At 50.6% G+C, this 20,222-nt stretch overlaps 1 protein-coding gene across 4 annotated transcripts in view; it reads left to right on the top strand.

Annotated features, from left to right (window-relative positions):
• Positions 1-20,222, top strand: part of MYH11 (myosin heavy chain 11) — a 114,907-nt gene that overhangs the window by 22,373 nt on the left and 72,312 nt on the right. For all 4 annotated transcript variants that reach the window (XM_077906734.1, XM_077906733.1, XM_077906736.1 and 1 more), the window contains exon 3: positions 4,306-4,462. In XM_077906734.1, coding sequence (XP_077762860.1) covers positions 4,306-4,462 — 157 coding nt within the window. The remainder of the gene's footprint in view (positions 1-4,305; positions 4,463-20,222) is intronic.

The raw sequence follows: 20,222 nt of genomic DNA, 5'->3' as shown, positions 1-20,222 counted from the left end.
TCATGACCTGAGCCAAAGGTGGACGCTTAGCCAGCTGAGCCCCCCCGGGTGCTCCTCTCCATCGTTTCATACGTGGGGAAGAAGAGGCTCAGGTGTTCAGCCACTCACACGAATCCCGCAGGTAATTAGGGGCAAAGTTAAGGCTCTGCCCTGGGCCGCGCTGCTGAAACCCTGTGTGCCTTCCACCTTCCCCACCCACTGATTCTCATTTCTGCCGGAGGAGGCAGCCGAGGGAGCAGTCTCCTGCCCAGGGCTCTCTGGCTGACCATATAAAGTGTCAGGGAAAAACTGGAGTCACTTCCTAATACGGTCACAAGAGGGAAAGCCTGGGCCTGTGGCTGGGGCCCACTGGTGGCATGGGGACCCTGGGATCCTGGCTGGGACACAGGAGGCGGGGGCTATTGAGAGCTCTGAACTGGACCAGCTGGAGAGGAGCTTGTGGGGCACAGGGAGGCAGAGACATCACCAACTGCAGGGGGGCTGGGTCTGCTGAGGTCAACCGGGGTTAAACGACAGAGCTCAAGGCTCCAGATTCTGAAGGCCGGCCACCCTGCGTGGGGCGTGCTGCTGCCTGCCCAGCCCTTCCTGACTTGGGTCCTTGTGCCCTGGAAAGATTTGCCAAACTGAACAGAGATTCAGATTCTCCTGAAAGCTCGGATTAAGTGCTCGCTGGGCGCTCAGCCCCGAGAGCTGTCCTAGGCCAACAGGAGGAAAGCGCTCCTTCCTCAGAAGCTGGCGATGGGATTGGGAGAGCCACGCATTCCTCCTTCCTTCTGTTTGTTGTATTCAGCAAGTATTTACTGAGTGTCTGCCTTGTGCCCGGCCCCATGCTGGGCTGGAGATACTGTGGTGCGCAGCTTGCGGCCCAGGAGGTGACATTTAGGATGAGCCCTGAAAGGGGAGATGGAAATGGCTCTGGGGAGGCTGAGGGGGGACCCATTCCAGGTCATGCGAAGGTTCCAAGGTGGCAAGGTTTTTGTCATCATGAAATAGAGGGAGCGTGGTATGGTCACTAACATTTATTGAGCACCTGCTATCTACTGGGCCCTCTGTTAAGTGCTTCGCCTGCATTATCTCACAGCAAGCCTGTAAAGGATCTCTTACGACACACCTTCATGTTGCAGTTGAGAAAAACAGGCTCAGAGAGGTCAAGAGACTTGCCCAGGGTCACACAGCCAGGAAGTAGCAGAATGAGGTTCAAACCAAGTCCTCAGTACCCGATTCTGTACCCTTAACCACGGCCCTTTACTGCCTCCAGGCCAAAGGCTTGGTGAGAGGGTAGTTTGGGCCATAAATGACCCCCACGTTCTAACAAGGGTGTGGCGGTTGGCAGTGGGCATGGCCCAGAAAGATCTGGAGGTGGAGTTAAGACCCGCGGGAGAGGTGGGAGTGGGTTGACCTTCATCCAGACGGCTGACGGTTGATCGGTTGATCAGGCACTTACTCCGTGGGAGGCCCCGGGCCAGGGACCAGGGCACAGATGAACCGGACAGTGGAGCCCCTGCCCTAGGACAGCATTGCCACCAGCGCAGCAAACATCTGCTGAGCACCTGCTGTGTGCTGGCCCGGGGCGAAGCCCCAGGTCACAGAGATGAGGGCTTTGCGGCCCCTGCTCCAGGGAAGCTTTAGTAATTAACCTACCCCTCAGGCACTTATGGAGCAAGCATTTAGTGAGCACCTACTGTATGCAGGCCCGAAGAGGAGGAAGAGGGTGCTCCCGCCCCCAGGGCACTTGCACTGGTGTTAATGGGATGGCGGGAGGGGGCTGGATGATCCGATGAGGGAGGGGCCCACAGCGGACCAGTCAGGCCCAGTGCAGGTCCTGGCCTCTGCCTCCCTCTGCAGGAGCCTCACCCTTCACCCTCGCTCGCTTGTCTTCATGATCCAGAAACACCAAACTGCCTGCAGCTCACCCATGTGCCCCTCGCCCTGCTGCCTTCCATGCCTTTGCTACCTCCCAAGCACCTTCTTGTCCGTGAAGATTAGGGGCAGGGAGCACCCCCACCCAACTGGAAGTTTCCCTGACCGCCCCCCAATGTGGATTAGGGCCCGCTCTCCCTTCCTCCCCCATTTCCCTGGGCTCTGTCCTTGTTCTTTTGACATTATTTTTAAATGTCCTCATCCCTTCTCTGATCTGTGGGTTCTTTGAGGGCAGGGGCTACCACTGATGTATTTATCTCCAGCATCTAGCACAGACCCAGTATACAGTAGGTGCTCAGTAAGTGGCTGATGACGTTTAGACAGGCCCTATGTTGACCTCACTCCTGCCTTTTTAGGCGAATGGTGAGAACCAGAGAGATTATGCCCTCCTTCCCCCACCAATCCTGTACCTTTTGAAGACTACTGTCCCCCTGCCACCCAGGGCCATCACATACCATTGTCCCCTAGCAGGCTGAGCCCTGGAGGGACCCTCCTCCTCCCATCACCTGCAGCCGTTGGCTGAAATCCCTCTGAGGGCAGGACCTTGTGTTTTTTTGTCATCTTTAAACCTGGCCTCTGCCTCCCTCTGCAGAGCCTTGCGGCACGGTGTTGAGGATATACACGCTGAATGAATGAGGGAGTGAGTGAATTAATGATGCCTTGTTCTTCTGTCTATAGGACGAGCAGAAGTCGGACAGCCTCCTGGGCAGTGCTCAGGCCTGGGAGCAGGCCGAGCTGGGCTTGGCTGCCAGGGTCTCGCTTTGTGACCTTGGTCAGGCTGCCCACCCTCTCTGGTGTGTGCTTTGGCCTGCGTGTCCCCCCAAGATGGGCCATCTGCTCCTCCTCTGGCCCCTTCTAGGGGGAATTGGAGGGAGGGCCTGCTTCACGGCTAGGAGAGCCTCCGGCAGCCCTGATTGTGTCTTTTGGGGAAAAAAACCAGTTCCTGTCGGACAGGATGGAGCCTGTCCACTGAGCTGTGACCTCAGCCCAGGGGAAAATCTGATGTCTAGGAGAGGACAGCGATACCAATGATAGCGCCTCACTCATGTGTGCACACGCATGGGGGTGGGGGGGGTGTTGCTCAGGGCCTTCACGCCCCTTTCCCTCTTCTGATTATTTCCAGATGCTCCTGTGCACTTACTTGGTGGGGGCAGGACAACTTTTTTTTTTTTTTTAATTATGGTAAAATCCATATAACCTAGAACTCACCACTTTAGCCAGTTTTAAGGATACATTTCCGAGGCAGTTAGCACCACCACGGTGTTGTACGATTATCAGCCTTTTCTAGCCTGTACATTTTTATCACCCCAAAAGGGAAACTCCGTAGACCTTAGCGGTCATCTCACTCTCCTCAGTCCCTGGAAACCAGATCTGTTCTGGTCCCTGTGATTGGCCTGTCCTGGGCATTTCTTGGCAATGGAATCCTAAACCATGCGACCTTTTGTGGCTGGCTGCTTCCATGTCGGGGTGTGTCTGTGCCGTAGTGCGTGGCAGGACCATTCCTTCCTAAGGACAGCTGTGCCAGTCCCTTCTTTTTACAGATCAGGGGGTGCTTTGTTAACAGTCCAGGATGTGTGAGCTCTGGGGGGTTCTGAGTTTCCTGCCAGCTGTGTGACCTGGTGACAACCTCACCAAACCTGTTTTCTCATCTGCCACGTGGGCAGCAGGGAAATCGCAGAGGGACTGTCACAGGGTGGATAAGAAGACTCGGTGAACAGATAGGTGCCCACGCAGTGCTTAGAGCTCGGTGCCTGGCACACAGTAAGCACTCAGTAGGTGGAAGCTGCTACCCGAGCCCGAGAGGCTCTGGGCGGTGAGGGGCAGCAGCACGCAGGAGAGGGGCCGGGGTCCGAACCCCGACTGTCAGAAAGCACGCAGCTGTGAGATAGAACAGAGGGGCTCAGGGCGCCTGGGTGGCTCTGTGGTTGAGCAACTGCCTTTGGCTCAGGGTGTGATCCCAGGGTTAAGGGATCGAGTCCAACATCGGGCTCCCCACAGGGAGCCTGCTTCTCCCTCTGCCTCTCTCTGTGTGTCTCTCATGAATAAATAAATCTTAAAAAAAAAAAAAAAAAAAGAACATGGGGGTGTCCAGAGACCCAATTGTTGGCCCTCGCTCCTCTTCACCCATACCCGGCCTGTCAGTGATGCCATGGCCTTCCCATTAGCACTCTGAGCCTCAGTTTCTCCATCTCTGGAATGGCAATGTGAATGCATCTAGCAGTTTCGCCGTGAGGCTGCAGGGAGAAAACGCACCCAGAGGTGCTCAGTGGATATGAAATGCAGGTGGTGGTGGGCGTCGCTGCGTGGGGCCCCCGAGGACTGGGTGGCTGGGCTCCCCCACACCTACCTAGTGCTGGAAGTAAGCTTGGGTTCTCTGTTTGGCAGACGTACTCCGGCCTCTTCTGCGTGGTGGTCAACCCCTACAAGCAGCTGCCCATCTACTCGGAGAAGATCGTGGAGATGTACAAGGGCAAGAAGCGGCACGAGATGCCGCCGCACATCTACGCCATCGCCGACACGGCCTACCGGAGCATGCTGCAGGGTGAGCGCGGGCTGCACGGGCGCTGCAGGGCCTCTGTCCCCGCCCCGGGATTGCCTGGGCCCCCGGCCTGCTGTCCCCGCCCGGAGTGCGGAGGCGGGCGGGCCGCGTGGGTCCCAGGAGCCTTGTGACTGAAAAAGGGAAAAAGGCAGCTGAACGTCTGGGTGCACGGCCGGGAGGGCGAGGGCGGGCACACGGCCTGGGCAAATGCGGGGGGTGCCCGCCAGCCGGCTCCGCACTTGCAGCCAGCTGTGGCTCACCCCCGGGTGCTGCCAGAGGTCTTCTCCTCTCTGGCTTCAGTTTCTCCGGCTGTAAAAAGGGAGTGTTAGGGTCCTCTTGCAGCAGGTGGAGATTCTCATGGAGGCTTGTCCAGACTGAAGATCTTCACCTATTACCTCCGTGTTTGTGCATTATTATCACTATTACTGTGATCAATGAGCTCCTTTTTTTTTTTTTAAAGATTTTATTTATTTATTCATGAGAGACACACAGAGAGAGACAGAGACACAGGCAGAGGGAGATGCAGGCTCCATGCAGGGAGCCTGATGTGGGACTCGATCCTGGGACTCCGGGATCATGCCCTGTGCCGAAGGCCGGTGCTAAACTGCTGAGCCACCCAGAGATCCCCTAATAATGAGCTTTTAATGGAGGGAAAATATACATACAGTAGAGGACGTAAAGTGCACAAATTTAGTGTCCAGATTTAAACTAATTTTGGTGTATGTCTTCATATGCCACTGCTCAGATCAAGATGTGAAATCTTTCCAGAAAGTTCCTTCACACCTCTTCCCAGTCAATACCTCCCCTATACCCCCCAGAAGTAACGGCTATTCTGACTTCCATCACCACCAGTTTTGCCTGTTCTTAAACTTCATAAAAATGATGTCCTTATGTTACTTAATATTTTTCTCATCAGTTTTCTCCCCCACAATCTAGTTCAAATGGAAGAAAAAACAGCAGTATATTAGATTTAGTTAAAAGCCTGGATTCTAAAACAGGGGTGCCTGTGTTTAAATCCCAGCTCTGGGGGCACCTGATCCCAGGACCCCGGGATCACACCCTGAGCCAAAGGCAGACGCGCAACCACTGAGCCACCCACGTGTCCCTCTGAGTTGTGAGCTTTATCTGTTCAACAGCCTTGGTCCTCCCTCAGTGAATCCTTTTGCCTGAAAACAGTTGAGCCCTTGCATTTCTCCTCATGTGTTTTGGATGCATTGTATAAAGGGCAGCACCCATCCCAGTGTCATTGACCTTTGAGGAAGAGTAAGAGGATTTTCTTTCCTGTAAATGGATCTGGTCTTGAGACACAGGAGTTCTCCCATCCTTACATTGGGAGAGGGCAACAGAAAAGGGCTTGGGCTGTCCTAAAGCTGTGTATAATTATTATGTGATTATGAGGTGTGAATAATCCTGAGGTTGTGAACCAGCAGCTGGTAGGCTGCATCCAGCGTTGAGATAAGTTTGGCTTGGTCCACACAGAGTTTTAAGGTACTTGAAGTATCTTAAAAAGTCATCAGCTTTTTAAAATTTGGAAATTATACATAAAATGTGTGTGTCTTTTTCTAGGGGCATGAGTTTCCCAGTGTCCCAGTCCTTACCTGGCTTGGTGCACTCATTTATATTAACTACCTGGCCCTACCTCTGAGGGTGTGCTGAGTCAGGAATTGAGAGCTCCGTTCTGGAGATCCCCTGAGGGTAGGGATCCAGGTGTGCCTAAGAGATACCCCCAAGGTAGAAGGGCTGAGTAGAAGTGCCCCCAGATTATTGACAGAGTTAGCCAAACCCCACCAGTATGGCCTAAACTGCAGACATGGGGCAGCCATTACCTTCAAAGGCGAGCAGATGGAGCCTTGCAGAAGGGGCTGTGGAGATGGAATCTCAGGTTGTGAAGGATGGCTCCTGGAGTTAGGGATGTGTCTTTGTTTAAATAAATAAATAAACTTTGTGTGCTGCCTTGATGGAAAAGTTTGCAGGGATGGTTCACACACCTTTTTAAAGAAGCTAAACATCACCAAGTTAGAGTGTTCATGTCATTTGGGGTGCTTTTAAGTTGTACAAAAATATAACACACCATATGGCAACTACTTAAAGTGGCTCTAATTAGGAGCCACTTCATAGGAGTTTGTTATTTCACATAATAAGAAGTGTGCAGGTTGATGGGTTAGTTAATTCAACAGCTCAAAAACAGACTTTTGGGGGGATTTTCTTGGCTTCTTCCTCATGGTCACAGGATGGCAGCCATAGCTCCAGATACCACATCCTCGTGCGACAATATCCAAAAGCACGAAGGAAGCAAAAAGTTAGGTTCTTTCCCTCTGTCTCTTTTTTATCAGGGAGAAAAACCTTTTCCAGAAACTCCTCAGAAGACATCCCCTTACATCTCATTGGCTAAAACTTGGTCGCATGCCAACCTCTAAACTCTGGTTTAGATGGTTACAAAGAGGACTGGGACATTAGTGACTGTTTGTAATTATGTCTCCTTGACTAAACCTTTGGTCACATGCCAACCTTTAAGCCACTCATTGGCAAAGAGGACTGAGACCTTCATAATTGGTTTAGACTATTCCTGGTTCTTCCCTTGGAGCCGAGGGAACTCCCACAAGCACATTTTCTCTGAATACCAGAAAAATGAAATTCTGTTAGCAAAGGAGAAGGGGGGAGTGACAGGTAAGCACTGCCACAGTGCACTTAAAATACGCATGTGTGACTTTAAAAAAACCTTTAATATTTAATATTCATCCTAGAAAAATTAAAACATTTATTTAAGCTACGGAGAACATATCAGCACCCACGATTTTGTCACCCAGAGATCACCACCATTTACACTTGGGTACGTAGCCTTTCATGTGATAACTGAGCTGAACATCTGGAAGTGAAGGAATTTTTGATTGTCTGAAAATAATTGATTCCAGAAAAAAAAAAATCACTTAAAACAGGGACCAAATTTTCACTGGAAGGGGGTGGGGGAAAGGGTTTGTCTAGGCTGGGGAAATGACATTGCAAATTGTCAGTCTATTTTATCTACATTTAATAGGAGTTTGGTTATAAATGCAACTAGATGCTAGTTCTTAGATTGAGTATAAAATTAAGGGATTTTTTTGTTGTTGTTGCTTTTATTTCAGACAGAATCAAATGAGATAACACAACATTCTTCATACCATGTTTGATTCCTGCAGCAGGAGCTAAGGAAAATAATTTTTGCAGACTTATTAGAAGGGTCACCAGTCTTCCCAAGTGTTCTTTTGTGTTTGAGGGTGCTTCATAAAACCCCCGTCGTGTTGTTGTTCATAATGATTCTGCGATATTTAGTTGTGAATTAATCTGACTTGTGTGTGTGTGTGGGGGGGGGGGGTGGCCTTTCCAAGCTCATTGACTTCGTGACACCCTGCAGCTTCAAAGAAATCTGCAGTTTTGCAGAGCTGCTGCTTTGTTCTGTGTATCACGATGATGGTGGGTGTTGCTCCCCAATAATCGGCAAGAGAGAGCTGCTGAGTTGGTGGGCAGTGTTGTGCAGGCTGAAGAAGGATGCCTCAGTGGGGTCTGATTTCCTAAGCAGTTGACTCAGTGAAGGATATTTTTGTGTTGTGGTCCTGTTGCTTTCCCAGACAACCCCTCCACTGCGGGGCGTTGTGACACTAGATGAGGAGGAGGATCCCCAGTGTTAATATATTGTCTCCCCTCTAGGCTCTGGGCTATAACACAAAATCACATTGTGAAATAGTATGGGCAGCCCTGGTGGCTCAGTGGTTTTAGTGCTGCCTTCAGCCCAGGGCATGATCCTGGAGATCTGGGATCGAGTCCCACGTCGGGCTCCCTGTGTGGGGCCTCTTTCTTCCTCTGCTTGTGTCTCTGCCTCTCTCTCTTTGTCTCTCATGAGTAAATAAATAAAATCTTAAAAAAAAAAAAAAGATTTCTTTAAAAAAAAAAACAACATTGACACGTTGTAACAGTGACAAGGGTGAGCACACCCATCCATAAAAGATCAACTTTATTTTGTTTCAATTTTTTTTAATTTAGTGTCAATATTAACAGCTGCTACATATGGGTTCATTTTGGCAATACCTCGTACTTTCCAGAAAACTTACTAATGATAAATTCCCATGAAACAAATCATGGGGGTAAGGGGGAAATGCAAGCTTGGGAAAAATAACTTTTTCTCTATAAAGTGGAAGTTTGTTTTTTGCGGAGGAAGGCGTAGGCCCAGTTTGTGACCCTGTTGATGAAGATCGCGATCCCACGGTGTAAGGCCACTCTGCTGGGACCCACATTGAGCTTTCGTTGTAAAGGGAGCAGCCCTTTAAGCTTCCTCCCTAAATCCTTTTGTAGAACAAGATGGGTTGTGAAGAGATGGGGTTGGGGAGGGATGGATAACACCCACGCTGAATGTAGAATATAGAATGCAGTGTTTGCATGTGTTACATGAACCCCTAAATTCCCAAGGACCCATACGCTGCATAGGAGCCAGACTCTGTCCTCGTCTGTCCAGCATCTGCCCGGCACATGGTAGCTGCTCAGTTAATATGTGTTGATGAATGAATGAATGTACTTAATCACTAATTCTTCCCCAAACTCTCCTTTTTAAACATGTTGATCTCCTTTTACTACGTCTAGATATGTGTTGACGATGCTACTTCTACCTCGTCCTCGAGGGTGATTACTACTGGAGTCTTCCAACCTGCCCTGGCTACCCTCTATGACAGGTAGCCAACATCTGGGACCTTCCTTATCATGCTTGGACTTGACTTCAGCCCTCTCTTGGTGGATTCCTTGTTTCTGGGTTTCCATGTCTTCCTCTTCCTTGATTTACCCTCTTACACCTGGAGCACCTTTTCTAGTACCTTCTCAAGTAAGGCTGTAGATGAGACAGATTGGGATCCTGCATATCTCAACTGAAGACTTGATGATTCCCTGATATGTAAGGGCCCATTCAGCCCAGTTAAAATTTTAAGCAACAGATACTTTTCTTTCAGAATTTTTAAGGCATGCCTTCATAGCCTTCTAGCTTGCTTCGTTTCCGAGAAGATAAAAGCCAATAGGATTAAAAAATCTTTTTTTTTTTTTTTTGCCAATCTGATTCTTAATCTCTTGTGTGTGACCAATTTTTTTTTTCTTCTCCTCTGGAAGCGTTTAGAGCTCTCTTTATCCCTGTGTTCATGATGATGCGATTTGTCACGGGTCTGCTTTCACCTACTGAGCTAGAGGCTTCGTGGATGCTCTTAATCTATAAACTCCTGGCGTTAAATTCTGGGAAATTTTTGTGAATTACTTCCTTGATGATTTATTTCTCTCTGTGTTCTCTATTCTGCTTTTCTAGAAGTCTTCTCATGTCCAGAATTGAACTGTTCCCTTTTTCATCTCCTTCTCTTCTTCTTTTTTTCTGGGCTGTCACCTCCTAGCGATTTATTTCAACTTCTGTCTGATGTATTAGTAGCTTTCTTCAGACGTCTGCTGATTCTCCGCTGTCTGTTCATCTGGGATGATCCAGTGCAACGTTGCCGGGTGCTCAACAGGCTTTGCAGGAGGAGCTTGCTGGTGATGAGCTTGGCTATAGTTTGGTTAGAGCTGGGCCATCGCACTGGGGCACTTCTGATAGATCTTTCCATCTTTTCTTGTCCTTGGGCTGATTAGCTTTTTCAGGGAAGATTCATGCAATCTTCTTCCTGGAGGGTAAAGATCTGTCTACCGTCATTTTGAGGGTCTAGTCCAGAGGCTAAGCATTTCAAACTGTGGAATGAAACTTGCAGATTATCCTTTCAGTACAGTCCCTGGTGCCCCTCACCCCTCCAGGAATTTTATTCTTCAGAAAATAAAATCTGCCTCCTGCTATGGGCCATGGCAAGGGCAGTCACTTGTATCTTGCTGATCTAGCACCTTCTCAAACAGACTTGCAGGCAATCCTTGTATTTGCATGTGTCCTCCTTTGCCCTGTCTTCATGAGCCCCCTGCTGCCGCCAGTTACTGAGGGGACAGGGGGTTCTGTGATGAAATCGGGTCGCTTCTAGCTTTCCCCACTGCCAGCTTAGACTTCTTTCCTGGGCCTGTCCTCACTCATCCCATTTTCTGGCTTCCAAGACTTCATTACTCTTCATTCTTTTCCAGTTCATTTCAACTGGTTCATGTGTGCTTGAAAAATCCCTTTACTGGAATTTTACTCAGGTTAGGGGAGGAAGGAGCAGTAGCTGTGTGTGCCCAACCCACTATTCCTCAATGGAAATTCCCTCAAACCTTCTTTTCAAAGAAGTGATAATCACAATAGTGGATTTTCCCCCAAAATCACAATAGTGGATTTCCCCCCAAAACGTATTATAAGTCATCTCTACATCCAACGTGGTGCTCGAACTCACAATCCCGAGATCAAGAGTCAAATACGCTCTACCTACTGAGCCAGCCAGGCGCCCCAGTGATAATGGATTTTTAATATGTGCCTCCTCTGTGCTCAGGGATTTACAGGAATATTTCCAGTAATCCTAACCCCCAAACTGCAAGGCAGACAAGATCAGATTAAGATCTTTAGAATTAAGCCTTGGGGCGCCTGGGTAAATCAGTCAGTTAAGCGTCTGCCTTCAGTTCCGGTCATGATCCTAGGGTCCTGGACTCAAGCCCCACATCAGGCTCCCTGCTCAGCAGGGAGTCTGCTTCTCCCTCTCCCTCTGTTCCTCCCTCCCCCCAGCTTGTGCGCTCTCTCTCTCTCAAATAAAAAAATCTTTTTAAAAAAATAAGTAAAATAAAATTAAGCCTTGAAACTATTATAGTGTCCACATGGGTAATCCAGAATAAAAACAATACTAAATTATAAAGTCAGGAGGGCCAACAACGTTTTTATTCTTCCCCATCACATTTCCGTTGCTATTTTTAAAAAATATTTTATTTATTTATTCATGAGAGACACACAGAGAGAGGCAGAGACACAGGCAGAGGGAGAAGCAGGCTCCCCTCAGGGAGCCCAATGCAGGACTCGATCCAAGGACCCTGGGATCACGACCTGAGCCAAAGGCAGACTCTCAACCACTGAGCCACCCAGGTGCCCCCCCCCATTGCTGGTTTTTATAAAACAGCAAATACCAAATCCTTTCAAAAGTTTTCATCAACTTCTCCTCCCTTCATCTCTGAGGTGTGCGTGTGCACGTGGGCCTGTGTTTATACGACTTGTGCACACATCCAACCCTGGAGGCAGGTGCAATTATTAGCCTCATTTTAGAGCCTAGGAAACTGAGGCTTGGGGAGGTGAAGAACTTGCCAAAGGTCCCGTGAGTGTCAGAGCTGGATTTGAACTTGGCTTATCTGCTGCCCAGGCCTAAGGCTTGCCGGTCGGTGGGTGGCCCTAGCTGCTGCATTGAGCCCCTGACGGTCCCCAGGGAAGGTGGTTTGCTCCTGGAAATGTCTCTCATCTTACCTGTCTGGTGTGTGGCAGGCTCAGCCCTGGCAAAGTGACCGCTAGGTGATCGGGGTAAATTAATAGGGTGTTAAGTGGGGAAAGCACCACTATTGAGGCTTTCCTGATAAGCCACTTCGGATCTCCTGCCTCCCCTGCCTGGGTGAGGTGGGGGGCCTGGGGGAAGGGTGTGAAAGGCACATAGGATTGATTTCCTTCTGATGTGTTGAGTGGAGCCCTCAGGATTTGTTACCCTGTGCAAGATAGCAGCTGGGAGTGTTTCATCCTCATGTAGTTAGCACCAAGGGCCACTCTCAGGGGATTAAAAAAGAAAGCACAGCCGGTGGGCCTCTATCAGCTGGGGGCTCTTGGCTGAACCCTCTTCAAACTGAAGGGAAATCTGGGAGATGGCATGATCTAACCTCTAAGCTCTCTGCTTTGCAAGTTCTCACACTCAGTGGCATCCCTCTCTCTGGGGTCAGCAGGCCCTAGGGTGCTGCAGGGCCTGGGGGCTCTTCAGGCTCACCCCCCTCCCCAGAGGCTGCTCTGGAAGCTTGGCAGGGAGAGGGATGACACCGATGTCCCTCTGGCTGACCGCTCTGGAAAGCCTGCAGGGCTCGGCCCTCTCCGGCACCATGCAGGACCGTACCCAGCGGCAGAGCCTGCCCACTGGACAGACGGATGAAACCGACACTCAGGGTACCAAGCAAGTTGGCCCTAGAGCCCGGTGTCCCACCTGGAGGTGTCACCCTCTGCTGCCCTTGAAGCATTTATCTTCCCTCCAAGGCTGGTAGTGTGGTAGTGGGGTGCTGTTACCCCCATTTCACAGACCAGGAAACCGAGGCCCCAGGAGGCTGAGGGGCAGCAGGCTTAGCCCTTCTCGCTTGAAAGCGCTGAACCTGGCCCGATACCCTGTGCCCTCGGGACAGAATCACTGCTGTCCAGAATCACTTCTCTCGAACTCTCCATTTCGGATGACATTGATGACGGCCCTGGCAACGATCAGAGCAGGTGCTGAGGGCCTCAACGTGCAGGGGCAATTTTAAGCTTTGTGCACCCAGTCTTCACTGCTTTCATGTCCTTGAAAGGTGTGGATTTTGGTCCCTGTGTTCCTCGTAAGGACAGTGTCTTGCCTCAGAGGTGGAGCCTGGCAGTCATTCCAGGTGGCTTTGCTCCAGAGACCGTGCTCCTTTGACAATGTGGCCCCGGAGAGCGGGGACCAGATGCATGGTTGGAGATTTTGCAGCGGCTCTTGGCTCTGCATCTGGCCTGGTGGCAGGGAGGACAGACGGTGGCTCCGTCTGCCCGGCTCGGTCCTCGCTGAGGCCCTGGGACATGTAGATCGGCTCTCTGAGCTATCATGAGAGGTTCACGTTCTTTGCCAGGAAATGAGGAAGGGGAAAGGATCATCTGATTCTGATGAGCCTTTTATGGACCGCCTGTGGTGTCTTACTCGAAGGGGTGAGAGCTCGGGAGAATTCTTTTTTTTTCCTTTTTTTTTTTTTTAACAAGCAGTAAGCATTGAGTTGAAGAAGCAGGCATGCTTAGGGGGCTTGGGAAGCTCTGGCTGGTGCCTGTTGTTCCCTCGGTGTTCTGCTGACCTCAAAGAGAATCTGTCTCCCTGTTCCCCTTTTGATTCAACAGTGTTGAGACCCCACTGTGGGCTGTGGGATGGTGAGGAGGGGCACCATCTACTCGGCGGGGATGAGGCGAGGGAAAAGGTGGGGATTAATCACATCATCCCCACAAATACATGTGCTATGGAAGGGAGTTCCAGGGAGCTGTCAGCTGGACCCTGGGGCCTGTCATATTCTGGGAGGGCAGGCGAGGCGACACATGGGCATAACAAGGAGGTGGCTCTGGGATCCATAGACTGGTTGGGGCTGGAGCAGAGAGAAGGAGGGAGAGTGGGGCCGGGGGAGCTGAGGCCCAAGAGACCACCATGAAAATATTGGTTTTTTCCTGACCCCATCCATCAACTGGCCAGGTCTGCCGTTAAAGATGCCAGTGCTCTGTGTGGGTTTGGGTTCCTGCTGGGGTCCAGCACAAACCCTCAGAAGTATCTCTTCCCACGCAGAATCTCTTCCTAGCAGCTCTGCTGGAGGAGAAGGTGGGAGAGGAAGTCCAGAGGAAGAGAAGGATCCTGACCTGCAGAGTGTATAGTGGGTTAGGGCATGGGCTCTGGAGCTGGGTTCAAATCCCCGTTCTGCAATGCACCCACTTCTTTGTGTCCGGTTTGCTTTTGTCCTGTGAGGCTAATAATTGGGCCTGTTCCAATTGTGGCAAGGGTTAATTTGGACAGTGCATGGGGAACACGCCGCCTGTTCACAGCAAGTGCAGCAGGTGTTAGCTGTCGTCTGGAACCTTCTGGCCTCCGCCTTCATGGGTGGAGGTGACCCTACAGGGACCCAGGCTTGGCCACCTCCCCCTCGCTGGGTCCCCTAGCAGCCTGGCATGGGAAGGAAGAGAAGCAGCGAGCCTGGGTCTGTTCTTAGTCCCAGCTTGGTTTTCTCCTTTTATGGTCAGCCTGCAGGCCTCTGGCTCCCCAGCCGTAAACCACGAGCTTGTGTTTGGGATCGGGCCGAAATAGCTGGTCTGTGGGGAGCTGGGCGTCCCCTGAGAGTCTTCGGGCCCGCTTCGGGGGAGGGACCACCGGAATCCTTTATCTCTTCGGAAAGCTCACCGGCAGACTTGCATGTCCAAGGCCAGACCCCAAGTCTGGGGAGAAGGAGGAGAGAGAGGGGCATGTGTAGGGGTGAGTGTGAGGTAAGGAGAGCCCCAGGGCTCCGGGCTGGGTGAGGCTGGAATGCCAGCTCCAGCCCTGCACACCTCGGCTCCTGGACTGTGTCCTCTCTGTCTGTGGGACCCTCTGTGTCCCAGACCTTCTGCTTGAGAGGCATCTGCTTCGTGGATTCCTACACAATCTTCTCCAGGCAGCTCAGTATCACTTCAGCTGCCAAGACTTAAACTATCCCTCTCTCAGGCAGCAGCAAATACCCGTCCTAGGAATTGCTCACTCCTTCTGGTCATTGCTTTGCCCATCTGACTCCCACACTGCCTTGTAAGCCTCTCGAAAGCAGACTTCCAGAGGTCTTCATGAATTTCACGTTTCTAGGGGCTGGCACATGGTAGGGGGTCAGGACTTGTTTGCTGAGTGAGTATGTGACCGCAGATGGAAGTGTTCACCATTGCTTCTGTCTCGGTTGCCTTGAGAGAAGAAGAGATGCCAATGAGGAAGCATTTCCCCGGTACCTACTATGTGTCAGGCACTGTTCCTGGCACCTGAGAACAGGCACAGCCCTTGACCTTCAGCATTTCAGGGCTGGGAGGAGAAGCATTGAAAGCAGTTTTGTAACTTGTGAAAAACAAATAGCTCTGTGTGAAGTTTAAGGAGTCCGGGCTCTCGATTCAGACATGGTATAAGCTTAGCATCGTTTTTTAAAAAAGTTTTATTGTGGAGGCGCCGAGGTGGCTCAGTCAGGTAAGCATCTGCCTTGGGCTCAGGTCATGATCTTAGGGTCCTGGGATTGAGCTCTGAGTCAGGCTCCCTGCTCAGTGGGGAGCCTGCTTCTCCCTCTGCCTCTGCCCCTCCCCCTGCCTGTGCACTCTCTCTCTCTCCATCAAATAGATGAATAACATCTTTTAAAAAGTTTTATGATATGATTTATATACCACAAATTAATCCATTATTATTTTTTAATTAATTAATTAATTAATTAATTAATTAATTATTTATTCATGAGAGAGGCAGAGGGAGGAGAAGCAGGGCCCATGCAAGGAGCTCAATGTGGGACTCGATCCCAGGACCCCTGGATCGCGCCCTGAGCCGAAGGCAGATGCTCAACCACTGAGCCACCCAGGTGTCCCAGATTAATCCATCTAAAGTATACAATTTCCTGGTCATTTGTGAATTTACAGGTGTATGCAGTCATCAGCGCAATCTAATTTTATATTTCTCTCACCCTCCCCCAGCCAAAAAATTGCGTGCCCGTCGGTAGTCACTTCCCTGTCCTACCTACAGTTCCCAGGCGATTGCTTGCCTACTTTTGGTCTCTTTAGATTTGTCTACTTTGGACACTTCCTATCAGTGGAATGAATGCTACCAGATGTGGCCCTCCCTGAGCAGAATGGCTTCATGTTGTAGCAAGTGTCAGTGCTTTATTTCTTCTTTATGGCAGAGTAATACTCCACTCTATGGATGTACCCCATTTTGTCTATCCCCTTAGCAGCTGATGGATTTCTTTTTATTGTTTCTACTTATGAGCTATTATCAATAATGTAAAGTAGTGTAATTTTTACAAAGTTGGAAAAGAAAAACCCTGCCTGTCCTATCATGGATAAATCACCAGTTATTTTTCCAGATAATCTGTACCCTTTCCTGCTACAAAATATTGAGGTGAAACAATGATCGTAATGAGATTAAGTGCTATGATGGAGGGAACCTTTGGACTCTCAAAGCCAGGGCCACCACTAAGCGACATGGTGTCTTTGTAAAAATAGAGAAAGGCACTCTTTTCTCAAGGCACTTTTCCTCCACCTGTTAGAAGCTTGTCTTAATAAATGTACAAATCTATAATGACCCATGTGAATGGTTCCCTCTAGAGTTACGCAGTGTACGACCTCTACCACTGTCCATGGTAGCCCCAGAGGGGACATGCAGTAGAAGGGCCTCCAATTTAGCTCTAGGGAGGTATAGAGTCAGAGAAAAATCATAGAGGAGGTGACTGTCAAGATGCTGTTTCAAGAATGGATTGGGATGGGGCACCTGGGTGGCTCAGTAGGGTGATCATCTGTCTATTGGTTTTGGCTCAGGTCATGATCTCAGGGTCATGAGACCAAGCCCTGTGTCCAGCTCCATGCTCAGCAGGGGGTCTGCTTGAGATTCTCTCCCTTTCCCTCTGCCTTCCCTCCTCCCCCCACTGCTCATGCTTGCTTTCTCTTGTTCTCTTTCAAATAAATAAATCTTTAAAAAAAATAGTGGATTGGGGTATATACCCTAAAGAATTGAAAATGAATTCTCAAATAAAAACTTGTACTTGAATGTTCAGAGTAGCACTATCCACAGTAGCTGAAAGATAAGAAACAACCCAAATGCCCATCGTTGGACGAATGGACACACAAAATATGGTATATCCATGTAATGGAATATTACCAAGCCATAGAAAGGAAGGAAGTTCGGACACATGTCAATAACAGGGAGGAATTGTGCAAACATCATGCTAAGTGAAACAAGGCAGACACAAAAGGCTACATTCTGTACAATTGGATTTATGGGAAATGTCTGGAATAGGTAAATCTGTAGAGAAGAAAGCAGATTGGGGGTTAACGGAGTGGGGAATGAAGAGTGACCGGTGAATGGGCAGTTGAGAATGTTCCGGAACTAGATGTGCCCTAGGCACACCATGCACAGTGCACAACGCTGTGAACATACAACACACTGCCCAAGTGTTGGCTTTGACTTGGTTACTTTTGTGTTAGGCGAATTTCACCTCCAGGGGGATAAGGAGGAGGAGGAAAATGGGTCAGGCAGGGCCAGGGTGCTGTGGGCAGGAGCGGCAGCGTGCAAAGTTCGGGCGGGGCGGGGGGTACCCTGCTTCCCACATCCAGACGACTCTTGCTCCCTCGGGTCAGATGGAAGGTGCGGGTCAGCCCGCGGTGCCCACGCCAGGCCTCCCTGCGCCCCGTGGCCGGCGCCGTCAGCTTCCCACGCCTGCGGGCCGTGTGTTTCCGATGGGAATGTCCCCGGCCTGAGGTCCCCGATGGCCCCCTGCTGCCTCTCCTGGGGACCTCCTGTGAGGAAAGGCCCCAGGACCAGTGCCTGACCCTATAAATTTCCTGTGCTCTGGGCCAGGCTTCCCAAGGCTGCTGGGGGAAGCCTGACCCCCCTCTCTCTGGAGCAGATGGATCAGGAGAGCCTGTCTGTCTGTCAGTCTCAAAATCATTCCTGAAAATAGTGGAGGTTGTCTGGGCCAGCCCCCAGGGGCAGGGTGCCCCTCTGCTTGGTTCTGATCACAGGGTGATCTGGGTTTTTTTTTTTTTTTTAAGATTTTATTTATTTATTTGAAAGAGAGAGAGAGAGAATGAGTAGGGTGAGAGGCAGAGGCAGAAGCAGACTCCCCGCTGAGCAAGGAGCCCAGTGCAGGGCTCGGACCCAAGGCCCTGGGATCATGACCTGAGCCGATGGCAGGCACGGAACCGACTGAGCCACCCAGGTGCCCCCTGACTGTTTTTAATGAGTTTCTTATTTTGCTCTGCTCCTGAGTGGGTTTCTCCTTCTGGGTGGAAGTTAGAGACCCACACATCCACATTCCCTGATGCCAGGACGAGGAGCCAGGTTGTACCTATGCCAGGCGCCTCCCTCTGCAGATGCCCCATGGACAGGAGAGGTGCCCCTGACTTCAGTCTCTCTCTACAATGCACTGGGGACATTTAAGTTTTTTCCTCTGTTTTAATCTCGGCAGGAGGTGCCACCTGTGCATGAGTGTGGGTTGCCCGAGGAAGGAAAAACAGCCTGCCCCTGCTAGCTGTGAGACTGTGCTCATTTTCTAGGGCTGCTGTACAAACTGCTATGGACTTGGTGGCCGGAGAAATGGGATTTGTTTTCTCTGACCGCTCTGGAGGCCCAAAGTCAAGGCATTGGCAGGGCTGGCTCCTTCTGGAGGCTCTGAGGAAGAATCTGGGTTGTGTCTCTCTCCTGGCTTTGGGTGGTGGCTGGCTCCTTGGCATTCCTCGGCTTGTAGACACATCCCTCCCGTCTCTCCTCCTCCTTCACGCGGCCTTCTCCCTGTGTGTCTCTCTCTCTCTTTTTTTTTTTTAAAGATTTTATTTACTTATTCATGATAGAGAGAGAGAGAGAGAGAGAGGCAGAGGGAGAAGCAGGCTCCACACAGGGAGCCCGACGTGGGACTCGATCCCGGGTCTCCAGGATCACACCCTGGGCCAAAGGCAGGCATTAAACTGCTGAGCCACCCAGGGATCCCCTCTCCCTGTGTCTCTAATCTCACCATCCTTTCTCTTAATAATAAGAGCTCCGGTCATTGATTTAGATCCTACCCTAAGTCCCGGATCATCTCATCTGGAGATCTTTCATTATACCTGTAACACCCTGATTTTAAATAAGGTCACCTTCTGAGTTTCAGAGCAGACATATCTCCTGGGGTGGGGGGGCAGTGACCTGGGGCGGGGGTGCACAGTGACCTGAGGCGGGTTACCTTCCTTCTGCACTCTGTTTTCCTCATCTGTAAAATGGGGGTGAAGCCAGGGCTCACCTCTGGGGCTGCCATGGGGATTAAATGGGTTACGTAGCACCGAAGGAGCTCAGCACAGGTGTGAGGGGCAGTGAGCACTCCGGAGGGGCACTTACTGGAGGCATTGTGGGTAGTGGTGGCTGTTTCCCTTCTCTGTGTCCTAAGCTTCGGAGTTATAGTGGTTTCCTCAAGAGCAGTAAAGAGTATTGTTTGCATTGGCCAATTTTTGGCGAGCTGAGGGGATGGCAATGCATGCCCATAGCACAAACGTGAACAGGTTAGAAGCAGATGGCGTGAAAGTAGGTGTCCCACCTGTTCTGATTCTCAGGAACCCTCTCCTCAGGGCCAGCCACTGCGGGCCGTGTCAAGTTGGTGGCTTCACTGTATAGCCAATGCGTATATAGGTACTTGAGGGTGTGTGTGCATATATACGTGTATGTGTGTGTGTGCATGTATAGCGATATACCTCTTTTTATTTATTTCTTTAGAGAGAGCACGGGCAAGTGGGGTGGAGAGGGAATCTCAAGCTGAGCTTATGACCCTGGGATCAGGACTTGAGCCTAAATCAAGAGTCAGATACTTAACCGACTGATCCACCCAGATGCGCCCCTATGTTGGACTTTTAAAGAAACTTCCAGGGGTACCTGGGTGGCTCAGTGGTCAAGTGCCTTTGGCTCAAGGCGTGATCCTAGAGTCTTGGGATCAAGTCCCACAAGTCTTGGGATCAAGTCATCGGGCTCCCCGCATGAAGCCTGCTTCTCCCTCTGCCTATGTCTCTGCCTCTCTCTTTCTGTGTCTCTCATGAATAAATAAATAAAACCTTTTTTAAAAAAAGGAAATCCTAGGTTTTCAAACCCAAACTGTCCACTACCCTACATTCCAGGTGCAGAAACCGAGGCATAGAGGGGTTAAGACTATCCACCCAAGGCCACAGAGCTGAGAAGTGGCTGAGTGGGACCCCGGTCTGTTCTGTCTGGCAGATTGGGATCCCGGGTCCCCACCCCACCCACCCCCGGAGCTGGAGGCGCTGGGATGCCCACGGCCTTCCAAACTAGCCAGGCCCCAGCATCTTTCTGGGACTGCCTCCAGGACGTGGGGGTAGGGAGGAGTATCTAAAAGAGCCCTGCTGTCCTCTTGGCTCCGC

The sequence above is a fragment of the Canis aureus genome, chromosome 8 (assembly GCF_053574225.1).
Source record: "Canis aureus isolate CA01 chromosome 8, VMU_Caureus_v.1.0, whole genome shotgun sequence".
Taxonomy (NCBI): Eukaryota; Metazoa; Chordata; class Mammalia; order Carnivora; family Canidae; genus Canis; species Canis aureus.
This window is presented reverse-complemented; position numbering and strand designations above follow the sequence as displayed.